Raw genomic sequence first — 17,268 nt, forward strand, 5'->3', positions numbered from 1 at the left:
TTTTACTTCACATAAGAGTAATGTCACACTCAAACTAATGCTGTTGGGTTTTTGAGCTTCATATTTATTTAATGTTATATTATTTTATTTAATAATCTCTAATAACTAAGTTTGGAGCTGAACTCAAACTTTATATTTCAATAAAATCACAGTTAAATAATTTATATATGAGACTAACTGTGAATGTTAATCTTTTTTTTTTGTTTTTGTTATTTGTTCTGTAATTATTTATTTTTTTATATGAAGAATTGTACTGCACACCCCAAATGTAACTGATTTTGAATATTTTGCTAAATAAATAAATAAATAAATAAATAAATCTGGGGAAAAAGGTCAGACGAGGTAGTCCTTGAATATTCCTGATGGACCCCAACCAACACCAAAAAGATGCACATGAACAATATTTCATACATTTTAATTATTTTAAAAAATATAAAATGCTTAACTAGCAGTATTCAACGCAATTTGTCATGTAAAAAAAAAGGTAAACGTACTATATCAATAAAACGTCAGTCTCATTACAGTTGGGCAGATGTGTAGGTGTCCGGTGATTTCGCCTGCCTGAAACTCTCACCACCGCGGCGCCTGACAGCTCGAGCGATCGCCGTCAATCATTCATTCAGTCTTTTTCTCCGTTTCTCTCTATCGGAATCTCCCGAACCGGCTCCAGCATGTTCGAGGAGGCCAGCGAGGTGTTGGAGAACATGGTGAAGTGGTCGTTCCCGCTGAGTTTGGTGCTGTTTCTGGTGCTGGTGTGTCCGCTGCGCGCGGAAGCGGCGCATGAGTTCAGTGTGTACCGCATGCAGCAGTACGACCTGCAGGGACAAACCTACGGTAATAAACCGACACAACACGCTTTATATGGCCATATAATGCTTTATTAACACCTCTCGCTTTGTATTTGGGACATGTGGTGGCGTAGTGGTTTATTAACCAACGTCTGCTGGGGTTTAAACCTACTACAACCTTTCAGTGAACAACAACACCCCAGACTGGTACCATGGTATTACCTTGGTTGAAGTGTTTCTTGGTTCAAAACGTTGTTCAGGACTCGTAACTGAATGGTTGTCGAATTGAACCAATCAATGGTTTAATAATGGACTTTCATATTTACATGTCGTACTATGTTAAATACCGCGGTATGTACCGCGTTACTCTTACATTGACGCAGCACTATTATTTATGTACTATTATAGTTTTACGTTTTTAAATTTAATTTTAGTATTTTAGTTTTAATAGTTTTGATGTGTGGTTTTGTCCTTTTTACTACTTAGTTTGCTTTTATTTCAGCTTTATTTCAGTTTGTTTTTATCTTTTGCTAGTTAGTAATTTTGGTGCATATTTCAGTTCAGTTAAATTTAGTGCATTTTTTTTAGTTAACAAATATAACCTTGCATGGTACAGCAAGATACTTCAAGAAATAATATGGTATTACCATAGTGACTCCCTCATAGCTGTTAATGTGTAAAGTTTTTTTATTTAATACTATTATAGTTTTTCTTATTTTTAAATTAGCAATAGCTTTAGTCTTAGTTGAGGATGATAACCCTTCATTGAAGCGTTAGGATGTGGCAGCTCTGTTTATCAAACGTCTCATCTTCATGAGAATTCATGAATCAAAACTGGTTTTACACGTGTTTATGGACTTCTCAGATATTTATTATATATATTTTGGTGGAGGAAGAGACACATTTGGTAACACTTTATTTTAAGGTGACATAGTTACACGTTACTACATGTTCATACTATAGAAATAAGAGTAAATTGCATAATTACAAGTAACTAACCCTAAACCTAATCGTAGCTTTATAATAAGTGCATGTAGTTCATTAATATTACAGTATTATGATAGAAATGCAATATGACATAGGTAGGTTTTTTTTTCTTCAAAATGTGGCACATGCATTAATTATCCGAATTGGTTCGCAGGTTCCCGTAATGCCATTTTAAACACAGAGGCTCGTTCGGTGGAGGCCGAGGTGCTCAGCCGTCGATGTGTGATGATGCGGCTCGCCGATTTCTCTTTCGAGAAATACCAGAAGGCCCTCCGGCAGTCTGCGGGAGCCGTGGTCATCATACTCCCCCAGAACATGTCCACTATGCCCCAGGACATAGTGCAGGTAACGCTGTCAAACGACTAGGGCTGGGACAATATATAGGTGCATCGAGAAATGATTCTGGATCGATTTAAAATCACGATTCACTCTCGAATCGATTCTGAGTTTAGTGTTTAACAGCGTGCTCTAGACAGCCGTAATCTGCTGGCTTCTAATGCCTTACACACACCACTTGAACCTTCTATAAAATAATCATTCATAAAGTTCGAAAAGGTTGAAGCGAATTACAAGGGCGTTTGCAGGGGGCTGTTTACATTAATCTCGTGTCATAAAAGCAGTCTGAGGTGCGAGTACATTCTTAGGGTACGTTTACACGACAATGATATGCTTAAAACTGAGAAGTTTTTCCTTTGAGTTTCCCGCGTACCGGACGACACCATTGTCAAAACGATCCCCATTCACACGGATCCTCAAAAACGACTGAGGCCATGTCCACACTAATACGTTTTCGTTTGAAAACGTATATTTTTCTCTCCATTTTGGCCTTCCGTCCACACTGAGACGGCGTTTTTATTAATGAAAACGAAGCTTTTTTGAAAACGCACTCCAAAGCGGATACATTTGAAAACGCCGTTTTTACGTTGTAGTGTGGACTGTGAAACCGGTGGCATTTAAAAACGATGTAAATTTAGTCATGTGACTCATATTGTACCAATAGATATTCATGTTTATACCAGTATTGTGTCTGTTATGTGCTAATCACTTTCACACTGTTGCTACATTGCACACTCTTCATATCACAGTCCTGCAAAGATGACAGAATTTACTCACATTTGCTGTCCTGCGGCAATACATGAGAGCAGTGGCGTTTTAGACCAAACATATGGTGACTGCGTGCGACCTGGACCGCATCAGTGAATGGTGAGATATTTTACTATATAAAATGATCCTGTCAGAAGAAATGCGTGATAACTCCATTATTTCTTTTTCCATCTAAATCATATCAGTGATCTTTTGTGGGGTTTTACGCATACGCAGTAAATGTGAATTTAGCGTTTTCAGGCGTTTTTCAAAAGTTTCTTATCCACACTAAACGTCTGAAAACGCTAGTGTGGACGGAGAGCGTTTATAACCGAAAACACCATTTTCAAATGTATCCGGATTAATGTAGACGTAGCCTGAAAAGGCTGTATTTTGCTGCCGGGCCAGTAGGTGGCGATGAAACAGAATAGACTGAACATGTAATATGCATGTGCATGACGTCATCGTCTTCACAGATTCACGTTTTTGCCGTTTACACGGAGACCGTTTTCACGTTTTCAAAACTTTGCGTTTTCAGGCACCCAAAACGCTGTTGTCATGTAAGCGAACGACCAAAACGCATAAAAAGTGTTACGTGCAAGTGGTGTTGTGTAAACAGCCCCTCAGACTCAGCTGAACACACGAGCGCTCCTCTTCGTTAGCATTTGAGCCTGCTGTTAAAAACAAGCCTAGAGCGTCATCTGCTGTTAAAAACTAAGATTAGAATCGATTCGCGACGCATTCGGAAAAAAATGATCCAGGAATCGCGATGCATCGATCTATTGTCCCAGCCCTACTAAGGACCCGTTCAGAGGCACGTGTCGTGCGGGATGTTCCTCCTGGAGGCTGATTATGGGTCTGTTTTCGTCCCCTGCAGCAGTTCATGGAGCTGGAGCCGGAGCTGTTGGCCACCGAGACCATCGTGCCCGTGTACTTCGCCCTGGAGGACGAGGAGCTGCTGTCCATCTACACACAGACACAGATCTCCTCTTCCTCACAGGGGTCTTCATCAGCGGCTGAAGGTACCCGGAAATATGCATTATGAACATTCTATATGATAAACTGTAGTTTATATGAAATGCTTTATTATACGAAATATTGTAATAATTAGATAAATTATCTTATTTTATTAAAATGTCTTTTTTATACAATATTTTATATTATTAATATATATATATATTATATATATAAATATTAGTGGTGGGCCGTTATCGGCGTTAACGCGAGACTATTATCGCGCGATAAAAAAAATATCGCCGTTAATCTATTCTCCAAATTGGGTTGGGAGCTGGCTCAAGCTACACAAGCTATGATGACGCAATCTACCCGCGGCCGCGAGGAACACCCGGCTGCAACGCATCATATTCGTCGTCATCTTAAGTAAACACGGCTGAAAGTGAAAGCTGGTGAAAAAGATCGGTGCAACATCCATTATTTGGACTTGGTTCGGATTTAAGCCGTCCGACGTAGACTGTGTGGTGTAACAGTTCGGTAAGTTAACACACGATCCAGTGTGATCCGTTCTACCACCTCAAATTCAAAACGGAACACATCACTGAATACCAGCGCGCGCGTATTATTCCCAATATATCTTAGTGAGTGGTGTAGCACATAATCTCTTTTTATTAAAAGCGCCCGATTTTAAGAATCGTTGTTGTGTTTCTTTTTAACTGAAAAGACATCAGTTAGACAATATTCTAATTTTAAATTTGGGGTTTCATAAGCTCCAAGCCATAATAAACATTAGACTCTGCACAAGTCTCTGCAGCTAGTGTACTTACATTTTATTTATCTGCAAAATTATGTTGTATACTTACAGTTTTGCACAATATGTTCTCAAAACTACATACACCCTTTCAAAAAAAAAAAAAAAAAAACATCTAACAGGGTCTGTGTAACCTGTTCTGAAATGGTTTTATTATAATATCGTTATCGCAAGAGGCTGCAATGTATATCACAATATGGATTTTAGGCCATATCGCCCATCCCTAATTGATAGCCTATAGTAGTTGATAATAACATAGGCCTACCTAATGTTGCCTACGGACGGTAACAGTGCAGTAGTAACCTTTACAGTCTATGAGTAGAAACAGGAGATGAGCCCCTGGTCTAATGCGCCACCTGGCTTGAGAAAGCCGTTCTCAAAGACTTACTTTTATAGTCATTATTTGGGTAGCACACATACTCTGAATGCCTTCGGCAGAATTCAAATGAGCCATTTTAATCTAGATTAATCTAGATTAATTTTAATCTAGATTAAAAAAATTAATCTATGCCCACCTCTAATATATATATATATATAAAATGCTAATTTATCATTTTTATTTTTTACATATCAGACAAATATATATTGCAATACATGTTATTTTTATATAATATTTTAATATTACACACACACACATATATATATATATATATATATATATATATATATATATATATATATATATTATTTTTTAATTGTCTATAAATTATATAATATATTAAAGCATAAATGTGTGTGTGTGTGTATGTATATATATATATATATATATATATATATATATATATATATATATATATTACATTTTATATATTATAATAAATGATTTATATAAAATATGTGGTATTAATGCATACATATAAAATAAAGTATATTTTTATAATCATATTTTTATACATATTAATTATACCATGTGTGTGTGTGTTTATATAAGGGTTTTATAGTTAATGTGTATGTGTTTGTTTCTGCACAGTGCTGCTGCACACAGCGACCGCTAATGGTTTTCAGATGGTGACCAGTGGAGCTCAGAGCAAAGCTGTCAGTGATTGGGCCATTACCAGTCTAGAGGTGAGTGTAACTGATAGCAGAAAACACCAGTTTACCCATAATCCCAGTTACTCACCCTGATGTCCCACCAAACTTGTGACTTCCCTTGTTCTCTGAACCAAAATGATGTTTTGAAGGACATTTCAAGCTGCTTTATCATCTAGTGGAAGTTGAAAACCATAATAAAAGCCGTTCTTCAATTTCTGGACTGCGACAAAGTCTTCTAAAGCCAAATTTGTGGCAGAAATTCAAGCAATTGTTTGCTCAGACTTGAGAAGCACAATTTTTTGGTTTTAAAGATCACGATTCTCCCATAAATCTGAACAGACTAACTAAACAAAACAACATGTAATTAACTACATGTTCTGACAATGTTAATTGCTGTAGTCTATTTAAGGTAGTGAACACATCATTAAAGTCACCCATGTCACTCTAGTGGTTTAACCTACATTTTATGAAGCGATGTGCCAGAAAACATAATTTACCACTTTATTTACAAAATATGAATCTCCAACGACTGTTCACCACGCATGCGTGTTGTGTTGATGAAAGAGCTGGCGTTGTTGTGTGATCTTTTGAGAATGATATTTTGTAAATAAAAACTACAACTGTAATATTTGACCTTGTGTTGTGCAGCTGTCGACTTTTAAAGTGAGAAATGGCAGAAATGTCACTCAATATGAACTTGAACTGGGACTTTATTGACATTATACATATAGTACAATGAAATTCTGTCTGGTGAATGAATCTCCGTTAAAGAACTAAACAAAAACACTTAAAACAAACAACAACAATAAGCAATGTGTGACCCTGGACCACAAAACCAGTCTTTAAAAGACCAGTCAATTAAAATTGAGATTTATACATCTAAAAGCTGAATAAATAAGCTTTCGATAGAACAATATTTGAACTATTTGAAAATCTGGAATCTGAGGGTGCAAAAAAATCTAAATATTGAGAAAATCATCTTTAAAGTTGTCCATTTCTGTTGGCGATTGTGCTTCATTCACTCACAAAAATACATTTTTGATACATTTAAGGTAAGAAATTTACAAAATATCTTCATGGAACATGATATTTACTTAATATCCTAATGATTTTTGGCGTAAAAGAAAAATCGATAATTTTGACCCATACAATGTATTGTTGGCTATTGCCACAAATATACCTGTGCGACTCGAGACTGGTTTTGTGGTCCAGGGTCACATATGGCTTTGAGTCTTAACTAGTTGACTTTTTTACTCCCTCACAAATAGCAAAGCCTGATTCTCTAGCATGATTTCCGTCATATACTATCTCTCTTTTATGTTCTCAGGGGCGTCTCACAGGTGCGGGAGAGGATCTGCCCACTATCGTCCTGGTTGCTCACTACGACTCTTTCGGAGTTGCTCCGGTAAGGACCTTGCGTCGCTCTCTTTCACTCGATGAGGTATAGAGGGAATGCACTGACGTCACTTTCCTCAGCCGGACTGAGTGGCAGAAGAGCTGTTGGCTGACTGGATTTAACAGGGGAAACTGTGAACACGCCAGTAAAACAAACGATTATCAGTTTAAACTAAAGGTTGGACTCGATATAGTGTTTCTTACAACTTAACAAACATCCAGTGATCCGTGGATATTGACATGCAGACAGGAATCGTGTTTCCTGACATTTATATGAGCCTGATTTCAACGCCGGGAAATACATAAAGCAAATTTGCCAGTGAACACTTTATATAAATACAATATGAGTAGATCTAATTCCGAGTGATCACTTATATCAACGTTATATATATAGCATCATATCGTCCAGCCTTAAAACTTGGGTAGTTTTTTGTCAGTGTTTATTTAAAAACATCCAGTTAAGCAGAATATTCAATGGAAAATATTTAATTGATGAGTTGTCAATACAATATATAACACTACAATATATAGAGTATGATTTTACCCCTAAATTCAGCATATTGACACAAAATGAAACTGCAAATCCACCTTTCGCTAAGATCCATTTGCTTCTGTTCTGAAGCTTTCAGCAGTCTGTAAAAATATACCTCCGATTTCTTGTCAAATCTAGTTGTTCAATGAATCTCAAAGCTCTTTCCCGTTTTAGATGCGTTTTGTGTGTTTTTCTGGGCATTCATGCTGAAAACAGATGCTGTCGTTTAGTGTTTCTGCCACTCAGTGTGTGTAACCGCAGTCACTCCGGCCAACGGTGACGTCACACACACACACACACACACACACACACACACACACACTCTATTGTGGCGATATTGAGTGCAGGGTTTGAAACACAGAATTTGGCTACTAAATGTTTAAGTTACTGGCCATTCAGAACTTCTACTAGCCAAAAAAGAAAGAAATGAACTAGATCAAATACTTCACAGCTTACATATATGTATATATATATTGGGGCTGGGTAAAAAATGTTATATATACATTTATACATTAAAAAGATTTTAATCAATTCTCATTTTTACGAAACAATAGAGCATGAAATGAAACATGAATGAGCATCTGAAAGTGTGTTAAAAGGTAGAGTACAACTTATCAAAGTCCATATCATGTGACATGGAATCGCTCAATCAGTGTTTCAACCGTGCAAAGACGTTAGTAAACAATGTCATGTAACGTCACATTTACCTCAGAAAAAACATATCCAGTGACCATAAACTGGTTAGTCAGCTAGAAAAATTAACTCTAGAGAGGAGCATTTTGTTAAATATTTGCACCATATTACATATTCATTATAATTTTTAATGTTCTTCAATATTTAATGCATGTTTGAATAAATCTGGAAAGTTTTTTTATGACAGCCACCATTTAAATTGTTATATAATTTCATAAAACGTTATTATTATAAAAATAAATAAGTGTATTTTAAGTGTTTGTATACAAATCAGTTAATTTTTACCTTCAATATTATAGTAGGCTAATGAAGCCTATAGGCTACCACTGACTCCCATAGTTTACAATAATAGTTAAGAGATTTGTTTTCCTTGAGAAAATTTGCAATGTATTGTACTTGATATCCAAAATAATCAATATTGAATCGAAATTTGGATTTAATACATTCTTTCTTATTCAAACTAAATCCTGTCATCCAGCATCTCCTCCTTCTTTCATCATCATCCTTTTCACCAAAATTTGGTTTTAGGAGGACAGATCAATATAGTACAAAAGAACATCAAAAAAAAAAAAGTAGGATGTTGTAAAATAACAATCTAAGTCTTTTCTGTTAACCAAATGCTTTCTAATCTTCGCTATTGCTACAATGAACAATTGCGCCGTTATTTGTTGTGTAGTGACAGCCAGATATGAGCAGAATCTGCGAAATACTCTGTATTTAATATATCATGATGACTCATGAGTTGAGTGTTTGCTAAATCTGCGCAGATTTACACGAACTTCCCCAGCAAAGTGAATAAACATAACACGTCAAATTGGCTCGTGATTTGACAGCGTTAGCCGGCACAGTCGATTTTTACCCGCATGTGGCGGGTGTTAATTTCAAAGCTTGATTGAGTGTGTGTGTGTTGTTTCAGTGGCTGTCGTACGGCGCGGACTCGAACGGTAGTGGAGTGGCTGTGTTGCTGGAGCTCGCGAGACTGTTTTCCAGACTCTACTCCTACAAGAGGACGCATGCAGGGTAACACTTGTGCTTCGTTTAGTAAAACAGATGCTTCAAACAGATTTCTGTCTGCGTGCTTTACAAAAAACATCTTTTTATAGATACAACCTGCTGTTTTTCTTGTCGGGAGGCGGGAAGTTTAACTACCAAGGCACTAAACGCTGGCTGGAGGACAATCTGGATCACACAGGTGCGAACGTGACCACACGAACCACACAGGGCGGGACATTCACTCGCATTTGCCATTAAAAATAGATGTTTATTAACTGTGTATCGACGTGCACAGCTAATTTAGTTTAAATGAAGTGCTTTATTATAATAAATATTATGATAATTTGATATGTTTTATTATTAATTAATATTAATAGTAAATTATATAAAATATGGTATTTGGTTTGCACAATACAACATATTTTCATATATTAAAATGCATATAAATATATGCTTTATGTAATATTTGCATATATATATATTTTTTTTTTTTATAAAAATGTATAATTGTAATTTATTATAATATATATTTATTGGCCTTTAAGTCAGTGTTAAAAATATACATATACATAAATATACAAAATAATTTCAGTATTTGATACATTTTCATTGTGCTCCTAAATTAAAAAAATATATATATTATTTGTCTTAAATAATGTTTTACAGTCAAATATTACAATAGTAATATTTCTTAATTAGTTTAATATTGTTATTTAGTAATAATAATAATATTAACAATGATAATACGCAGCAATTAAATAATTGTCCTTTTAAATGTCTTCTAGTTTCCCTTTATTAAGGAAAGTATTTGATTCATTTTTATTGTGCCACTAAAGTTTTTAAAAAATATTTTGTCAGATATTACAATACTTCAGTTTTATATTTTTATACATTTAAAAATATATATTTTTAAGAAAAGACAAATCTTAGATATAATTTCATTGCGCTCCTAAATTTCAAAATCAAATATTATAATATTGTTTGTCTTAAATACTCATATTTTTTTGTCAAATATTACAATAGTAATAGTTCTTACTTTAATAGCATTCATTTAGTAATAATAATAGCAACAATAATGATAACAATCAGCAAAACACAAGCTGTTTAAAACAGTAATTGAGGAGAAAAGAGAGCATTTACGTACGCTAAAGCTTTGACCTCGTCCTTGTCTTTCAGATTCCAGTCTTCTCCAGGACAACGTGGCGTTTGTTTTGTGTCTGGACACTCTGGGTAACAGCGACAACCTTCACCTCCATGTGTCCAAGCCACCGAAAGAGGGAAGCCCACAACACACCCTGCTCAAAGAGCTGGAGACCGTAAGACTATCCGCTCGCTATTGAGAAATATATACGGAATAGGGCTGCCCCCTAATAGTCCACTAACCATTAATAAAAACTACGATTTTATTAGTCGGTTAGTCGCAGAAAAAAAAATTCCACAGGAAGTGGCAAAATCTGTAACGGACAGATCGTTATCGGCCTATCATTTATCAACCTCAAATATGGCTAATCACTTGAAACATGAAGTCCGCTCGCTCTAATGCTAACCTAGACAAATATGCGCTATTATAAGGGCATATTCAAGTGTTTGTGTGGAGAGCCGCTTACTGCATGACATACAGGCGCCGGTACATCACTTGAGTTTAACTTCAAATATTCCGTCATTTTTTGGTCATAAGGGTCTACTTTTATTTTTTTTAAACTCACAATAACAACAAAACGTTGTGCTTTTGTAAAATAATGGCGCTTTCTGTCGATTTGGTCTCAGTGAACTTGAGCGCATCACATAAATGAACCGAAATAGACATGAGGAATATATCTGTAGAAAGCTTGAAATGTCTACATATATTTTACTGAATAATTAATTAAACCTAATTTCCTAATTTGTCTTTGTAAAGAAACCTCATTGCTTAACTGGCTACTCTCTGCTGTCTCAAGACGACGACATCTTTTCCTATCGGCCGCCGTAACTTCTGTTGGGTGCAATTCGCAACCTCACCACTAGATGCCGTTAAAAATTACATACTGCACCTTTAAATGAACGACTACTAGGGCAGCTCTAAAATGGAAAAGTCCTTGTGATGTCAAATGGCATTGGTGGGTCATCATCATCTCTCATTATCAGGTGGCGGCCCATCAGCACCCCGAGCTGAAGTTCTCAATGGTCCACAAGAAGATCAACCTGGCGGACGACACCCTAGCGTGGGAACATGAGCGTTTCGGCATCCGCCGCCTGCCCGCCTTCACCCTGTCCCGCCTGGAGAGCCACCGCAGCCCCGAGCGCCACTCCATCATGGACATGCGGTCAGTGTCGGGAGAGGCCACCGCTGGGTGGGTGATGATTGGTGCTCTCTCTCTTTCGCCCCACCGTTAGTTCCCTCCCTCGCTGCTGATTGGTTGCTGCCATTGATGTCGTCTTTGTTGCGTTTTTCCATGTTCTCGTAGGCCTCACGTGGATCTGACGAAACTCACTCGCAACACTAAAGTCATCGCAGAAACGCTGGCGAGGGTGATATACAACCTGACGGAGAAAGTAATGTGGCATTTCTCTTTTTCTTTGCAGATATTAATATGTACATTAATTTGATGACAGTTTTAAATGTATAGTAATTAAATGTAATGATGCATGAAGGACATCTAATTGCGGTTTTAATGTTGTTTTTTTTGTATAAACATTGTGGGATTTTTTTTTTTTTTTTACCGCTTCAGGTTTGAAAACCTAATGCTGCACAAAAAATACTAATTACAATTTTATTATTTAATTACGATTTAACTAATTCAATTTAGTTTTTTTTGTGATAAATAGTGATTTATAATGTGTGTGCTTTTAAACAGTATAAATAATTTATATAATTAAATATACTGTATATAATTTATATTTATTACATTTATTAGATATATTTTATTATTATTGCTAAATAGCAATATTAATTAAAATAAGAAATATTAGTTTTTTTTTTTAAATTAAAAAGATTGCGATTTATAATGTGTGTGTTTTTTTAAAAGTGTATTTTTTTTAATGATTTCATTATATATAATGAAATATTATACATATTACATTTATATATTACATTTATTAGATATTTTGTCATTATTTTTATTAATAAATAACAATATTACACAAAATGAGAAATATTACTATTGTAAGATTTGACTAAAATAAAGAAATCTTGTAAAATATTAAAATATTATTTTACAGTGCAACTGTGAAACAGTTTTTCTCCATTAATTGCCCAGCCCTACCATCTGGCATCATGAAACTCAAAATGTGGCTTTTAATCGTGTGATAATTGTCATATTTCCCCCAGGGTGCCAGCGGAGACCTGGAGATCTTCACTGAACAGATGGTGAGTAGATGATGGACGGATGACATGTTACAGCCCAAAATCTGCTGTCTATGTTCATCTCTCTATAGTGTGTAATGTTGCTGTTTGAGTTCTTCTCTATATCAGTGTCAGTGTTTCTGAACTCCTGAAACGCCTCCATTGTAGTCTCGAGTTTCTTCCGGTAACGAACACATCACAATATTACTCATTTAAATAATTAATACGCAGAATAAAGGGTGGGGCCTGGTTGAGTTAGTTAGTGTGTTGAAACTGGTGGTTATGTTAAGGGGCGGGACATTTCCCAAACACACTCGAAGCGCTCGACCAATCACAACACACTGTGCTCTGATTGGTCGGTTGGAGCAGTGTGTTGTGATTGGTCGAGCGCTTAGAGTGTGTTGAAACTGGCGGTTATGTTAAGGGGCGGGACATTTCCCAAACACACTCAAAGCGCTCGACCAATTACAACACACTGATCCAGCCGACCAATCAGAGCACAGTGTGCTTTTCAGAAGGCGGGGCTTCATAGAGACAGAGCGTTACTGACAGACTGGGAAGAGAGGAGCTGCAACAATGGAGATTATGGGAAAATAATCAACATTCAAGCAGGAAAAACTTATTCTAGTAGAGCCTGAAAACAAAATCAAGACACAACAGGTCCTCTTCAAGGCATATTTCTCAGCATGTTTGCTTTCAGTGAAGATTTGTCGCTATAAACGTGTTATTTAAGTGCGCTCCTGTATTCCCAACAGCAGGTGCAGGAGGATCAGCTGGTGTCACTGGTGGACTGGCTGACGGCGCAGCCACGAGCCGCACAGCTCCTGGATAAAGACAGTAGTATTGTTAACACACTGGAGTATTACATGAACCGCTACCTGAAGGACGTCAAGAGGCATCTGGTCAGGGCCGACAAGAGGTGAAGCGCTCGCTCTTTCAGTGCTCGTTTCAGATGAATATTCAGAGGTTAATGGTTTTTTGTTTTCATTTCTCAACAGGGACCCTGAATTTGTCTTTTATGATCAACTTAAGCAGACCATGAATGCTTATAGGTGAGACTGGCAATGATTTGATGTTTATTTAAATACAGCATTTTAGCATTCTTTTCAAACTTTTAAAGGGATAGTTCACTTCAAAATGACACAGAAGAAGATATTTTGAGGAATGTTTGTAACCAACAATGATTTGTATGACTTGATATGGATAAAAAAAATACTATGGGAGTCAATGGTGCTGTTTTGTTACAAATATTCTTCAAAATATCTTTTTTCGTGTTCAGTGGGGTTAGTAAATGATGACAGACTTTTCATTTTTGGGTGAACTATCCATTTAAGGATTATTAAACATTATATTATTACGGGTTTCATAATTAAACCTGGGTTAGTAATGAATTGAAAGCAGGTTTAAAGATGAGTTGACATTTTTAATGAACACATTTATGAGGTGAATAACCTCAATAACTGACCCACGTTCAGCTTTACAAGTGTGAAATGTTGCTTAACCCAGGGTTAAAAATGTCTATAACCCTATATTAAACCTGCTGTTTGAATAATGTTGTTGCATTTGACACAAACCAGGGTAAAACCAGCGATCTTTGACCTGCTGCTCGCTGGCTGTATCGCAGCTTATCTTGGAGTGCTGTATTTGGCCGTCCTGGTAAGACTAATATTCTGGAAATTTAGTGCACTCTTTTTTTGTTTGGGGGATTCTTCGCATGCATCATATATTGTCCAGGTCACATTTCACCCCAAAAACAAAAGCAAAACATATCATATTTTATAATATACACTCAAACCAAAATATATTCAGACACCTTCAACATTTCTCACATTATAACAGTTTAGAAAAGAAAATGGTTATAAAATATGACTGGAACTCAGTTTTGTCCATCCTTCTGTTAGACTGCCTCACACATGAATTATGTTGAATATCTGTCAGCTGTTAAATTTAACTACACAATTAGATAATACCAGTTTAGCTCAACCAATCACCAAGCAATGCTTCATTTTGTTCAGTCTGTGTGTAAAAAGAGCATTAGCAATTAAAGACAAAACACTTCAGCAAAACATGATCAGGTCAAAGTGTCTGAATCATTTCTGGTCCCGAATTTTTATATATTATTTCTGGTCGTCACTGTATGAAGAATTTTTTAAGGTATAATATGTCAGTGTTTACTTTATTTTTCTATCCTCACTTACATAAATGAACTATAGTGTCCTGCACACACTAGTAAAAAAAAAAAAAAAAAAAAAACTCAAAAATGTATATTTGGTGTCTGAATAATTTTTGGTTTGACTGTAAATGTTATATTTTTAGCCAGTTTTATCTTTACTTGTGTGTGTGTGTGTGTGTGTGTGTGTGTGTGTGTGTATATATTATATTATATATTATATTATATGAATAATACATATCACAACACATTCTCATTACTGTGGTGAAATCTATATTTGTAATTATTTCGTGTTTGTTCTTCACATGAATTCACATTTCATCCCAAGCAAAATATATTATATTTTATCATATAAATTATATATTTTTTTTTAGCCAGTTTTATGTATAACAACATGTTTTCAAGACAATTCAGCACACTTTCACAACATGTTCTCATTACTGTTATGGTATAAATATATATTTGTTATAGGTCAGTGTTATTTTAGTATGTTTGAGATTTTTTTTGTATGTTTGAGATTGATTTAATATTTTTATTATTAATATTTTCTTCATTTTCTGTTAAAGTCTTAGTGATTTTGTTGTTTTTCTCATTTTTATTATTAAAAAAAAAAAAAAAAAAATCAGTACATCGTTAAAATAACCTGAAATGAAAAATGTTTCCTTGGCAAATAGCTTTAAAAAAATTTGTATACCATATATTTATACAATAAATATATAATAATATTTATAATTTCCGTAATAACCACATAACATGTATTTATATATAATTGTCATTATCGTAATGACCAATATATTTATACGTATGTCATTATCGTAGTAACCATGTCATATATTTATACATATTTGTAATTTCCATAATGACCATATTTATATATTTGTCATTACCATAGTAACCATATATCATATATTTATATATATTCATATTTGTCATTACAATACAACATACTGTCATAACAAAACCATTTTAATTTGTGTTTTCCTGTAGAATTTCGGATTTCTGTACGGTTTCCTGCGTAGAGTCACGGCTCCTCGGGTCAAACAGCACTAACCACTTCGAGCACCTGCAATACGAGGAGCCAAGAGTGTGTTTGCTTTCTTTATATCACACCTAGTTTGTTTGATTGATTGATTGATTACTTTTTTTGAGAATGTACATTAATTTCAATGCCAAGTGTTTCATCCACTACATCTCCATCTGCCTTTCAAGTCTTCCTGGTCTCGATGTTGCCTCAAGTTCTGTTTCCTTAAAACTACAATCCATAATCATTCAAACGGAGTTCATTTAACAATGCAAACAAGTACATATCGGTGTGTTGCGGTTGTTTAATTGCCGTCATCAACAGTTTCCAGAATCCCCCCCTCATGTTGTTATTCTTCACTGGCAGCTACTACAAAGTGGGCCAAAATTGTTGCTGTTTGAGTTGAAGTCTGTTGACTCTCAAGATTGACTCTCAATCTTTGTCACGTGAGTCTCAACTCGAACGGCTGATTCTCTTCGGAGTGAGTATTACATTGTGAGAAACCGTTTGGCATTTCATGTTTTGCAGATTCTTTTATCCTAAAATTTTTCCTCAAAAGAGTAATTAACTCCATGGTTCTCAAGGTGTTTATAACTCCCATTTTGTTCTTGTATCCTAATTCCACCTGTCGTTTTGACATCCGAAGTCCAGTTCTGTTTTCACTATTTATTAGGAAGCAGTGTGGTACAAATTTGCTGTTATTTATGGAAGCTGATACGCTTCGACATGCACTGATTACTTTTTTTTTTTTTTTTTTTTTTTTTTTTTTTGTGGCCGAACTTGATTTAACTTTACAAATCAGAGGTACATAAACTTGATTCTTAAGGAGAAGGATGAAGAAAAAATAAAGGCATTTGTTGAATTAAGAACACATTGCAGTTGGTTTCTTTGCACAGTTTTTATTAAATGGAAAAACATGACATGACAACTTGTTTCAATTCACCAATTCAACTGAAATAATTGAAATAGTTCAATAACAATTGAGAGAATACCTGTCACTCCTTCTGATCAGATCAAAATCAAGGAAAAGAGTGAATTAATGGTCCAAGAAAAATGTTAAAAACAAATAAAATAATCTTTTTCAATGTTAAATTAATCAGTATAAATCCCCTAGTTACCACTTTCGTTTAAAAAAAAAAAGTTTCATACAGGAAAAAAATAAACAGTAGTAAGAAATTACAGTGCGACAATTAAATATGTCGATAACCAAGATATAAATATACCAGGGTTTTAATTTTGGCACTTTTCAAGAGAATTAACGTATTTTAAGCATATTCCCAATGTGATAAAACTATTTACGCTCTCCACACTTGCATTCTGACTGAATAGAACAGTGTTGAATGGAAATTAATAACAAACGATCCAAAACTTATAGAGGCCATTTTTCATAAAAGGCCAGTGGAGTGTGTATGGTGGCGTTTAACGTGTGTTTCTAGTTGGTAACGCAAGTTTTTTGGGGGAAACTTTAGCGCATGTGCATTTGACGC

The 17,268-nt window shown here is 35.2% G+C and overlaps 1 protein-coding gene across 2 annotated transcripts; it reads left to right on the forward strand.

Moving 5' to 3' along the window:
• The first annotated feature begins 544 nt into the window (after positions 1 to 544).
• Positions 545 to 15,987, forward strand: ncln (nicalin). Of its 2 annotated transcripts, none has more exons than XM_079890914.1 (15): positions 545 to 834; positions 1,930 to 2,120; positions 3,736 to 3,880; positions 5,594 to 5,688; positions 6,983 to 7,060; positions 9,192 to 9,295; positions 9,379 to 9,467; positions 10,445 to 10,584; positions 11,393 to 11,598; positions 11,713 to 11,800; positions 12,576 to 12,614; positions 13,346 to 13,509; positions 13,589 to 13,642; positions 14,168 to 14,246; positions 15,748 to 15,987. In XM_079890914.1, the coding sequence occupies exons 1-15, from the start codon at positions 672 to 674 to the stop codon at positions 15,808 to 15,810; spliced, it is 1,698 nt and encodes a 565-aa protein (XP_079747040.1). In that variant the 5' UTR covers positions 545 to 671; the 3' UTR covers positions 15,811 to 15,987. The 2 variants fall into 2 exon arrangements, with proteins under 2 accessions (XP_079747040.1, XP_079747041.1); XM_079890915.1 differs by having other exon boundaries at positions 11,393 to 11,571.
• Positions 15,988 to 17,268: the final 1,281 nt, after the last annotated feature.

The sequence above is a fragment of the Squalius cephalus genome, assembly GCF_949319135.1.
Source record: "Squalius cephalus genome assembly, chromosome: 13".
NCBI classification, from domain to species: domain Eukaryota; kingdom Metazoa; phylum Chordata; class Actinopteri; order Cypriniformes; family Leuciscidae; genus Squalius; species Squalius cephalus.

Coding starts and splice junctions, on each gene's coding strand:
- ncln (XM_079890914.1), top strand. CDS start 672: ATGTTCGAGGAGGCCAGCGAGGTGTTGGAGAACATGGTGAAGTGGTCG. Junction 10,585..11,392: donor TGCTCAAAGAGCTGGAGACC/GTAAGACTATCC, acceptor TCTCATTATCAG/GTGGCGGCCCATCAGCACCC. Junction 13,510..13,588: donor CTGGTCAGGGCCGACAAGAG/GTGAAGCGCTCG, acceptor ATTTCTCAACAG/GGACCCTGAATTTGTCTTTT.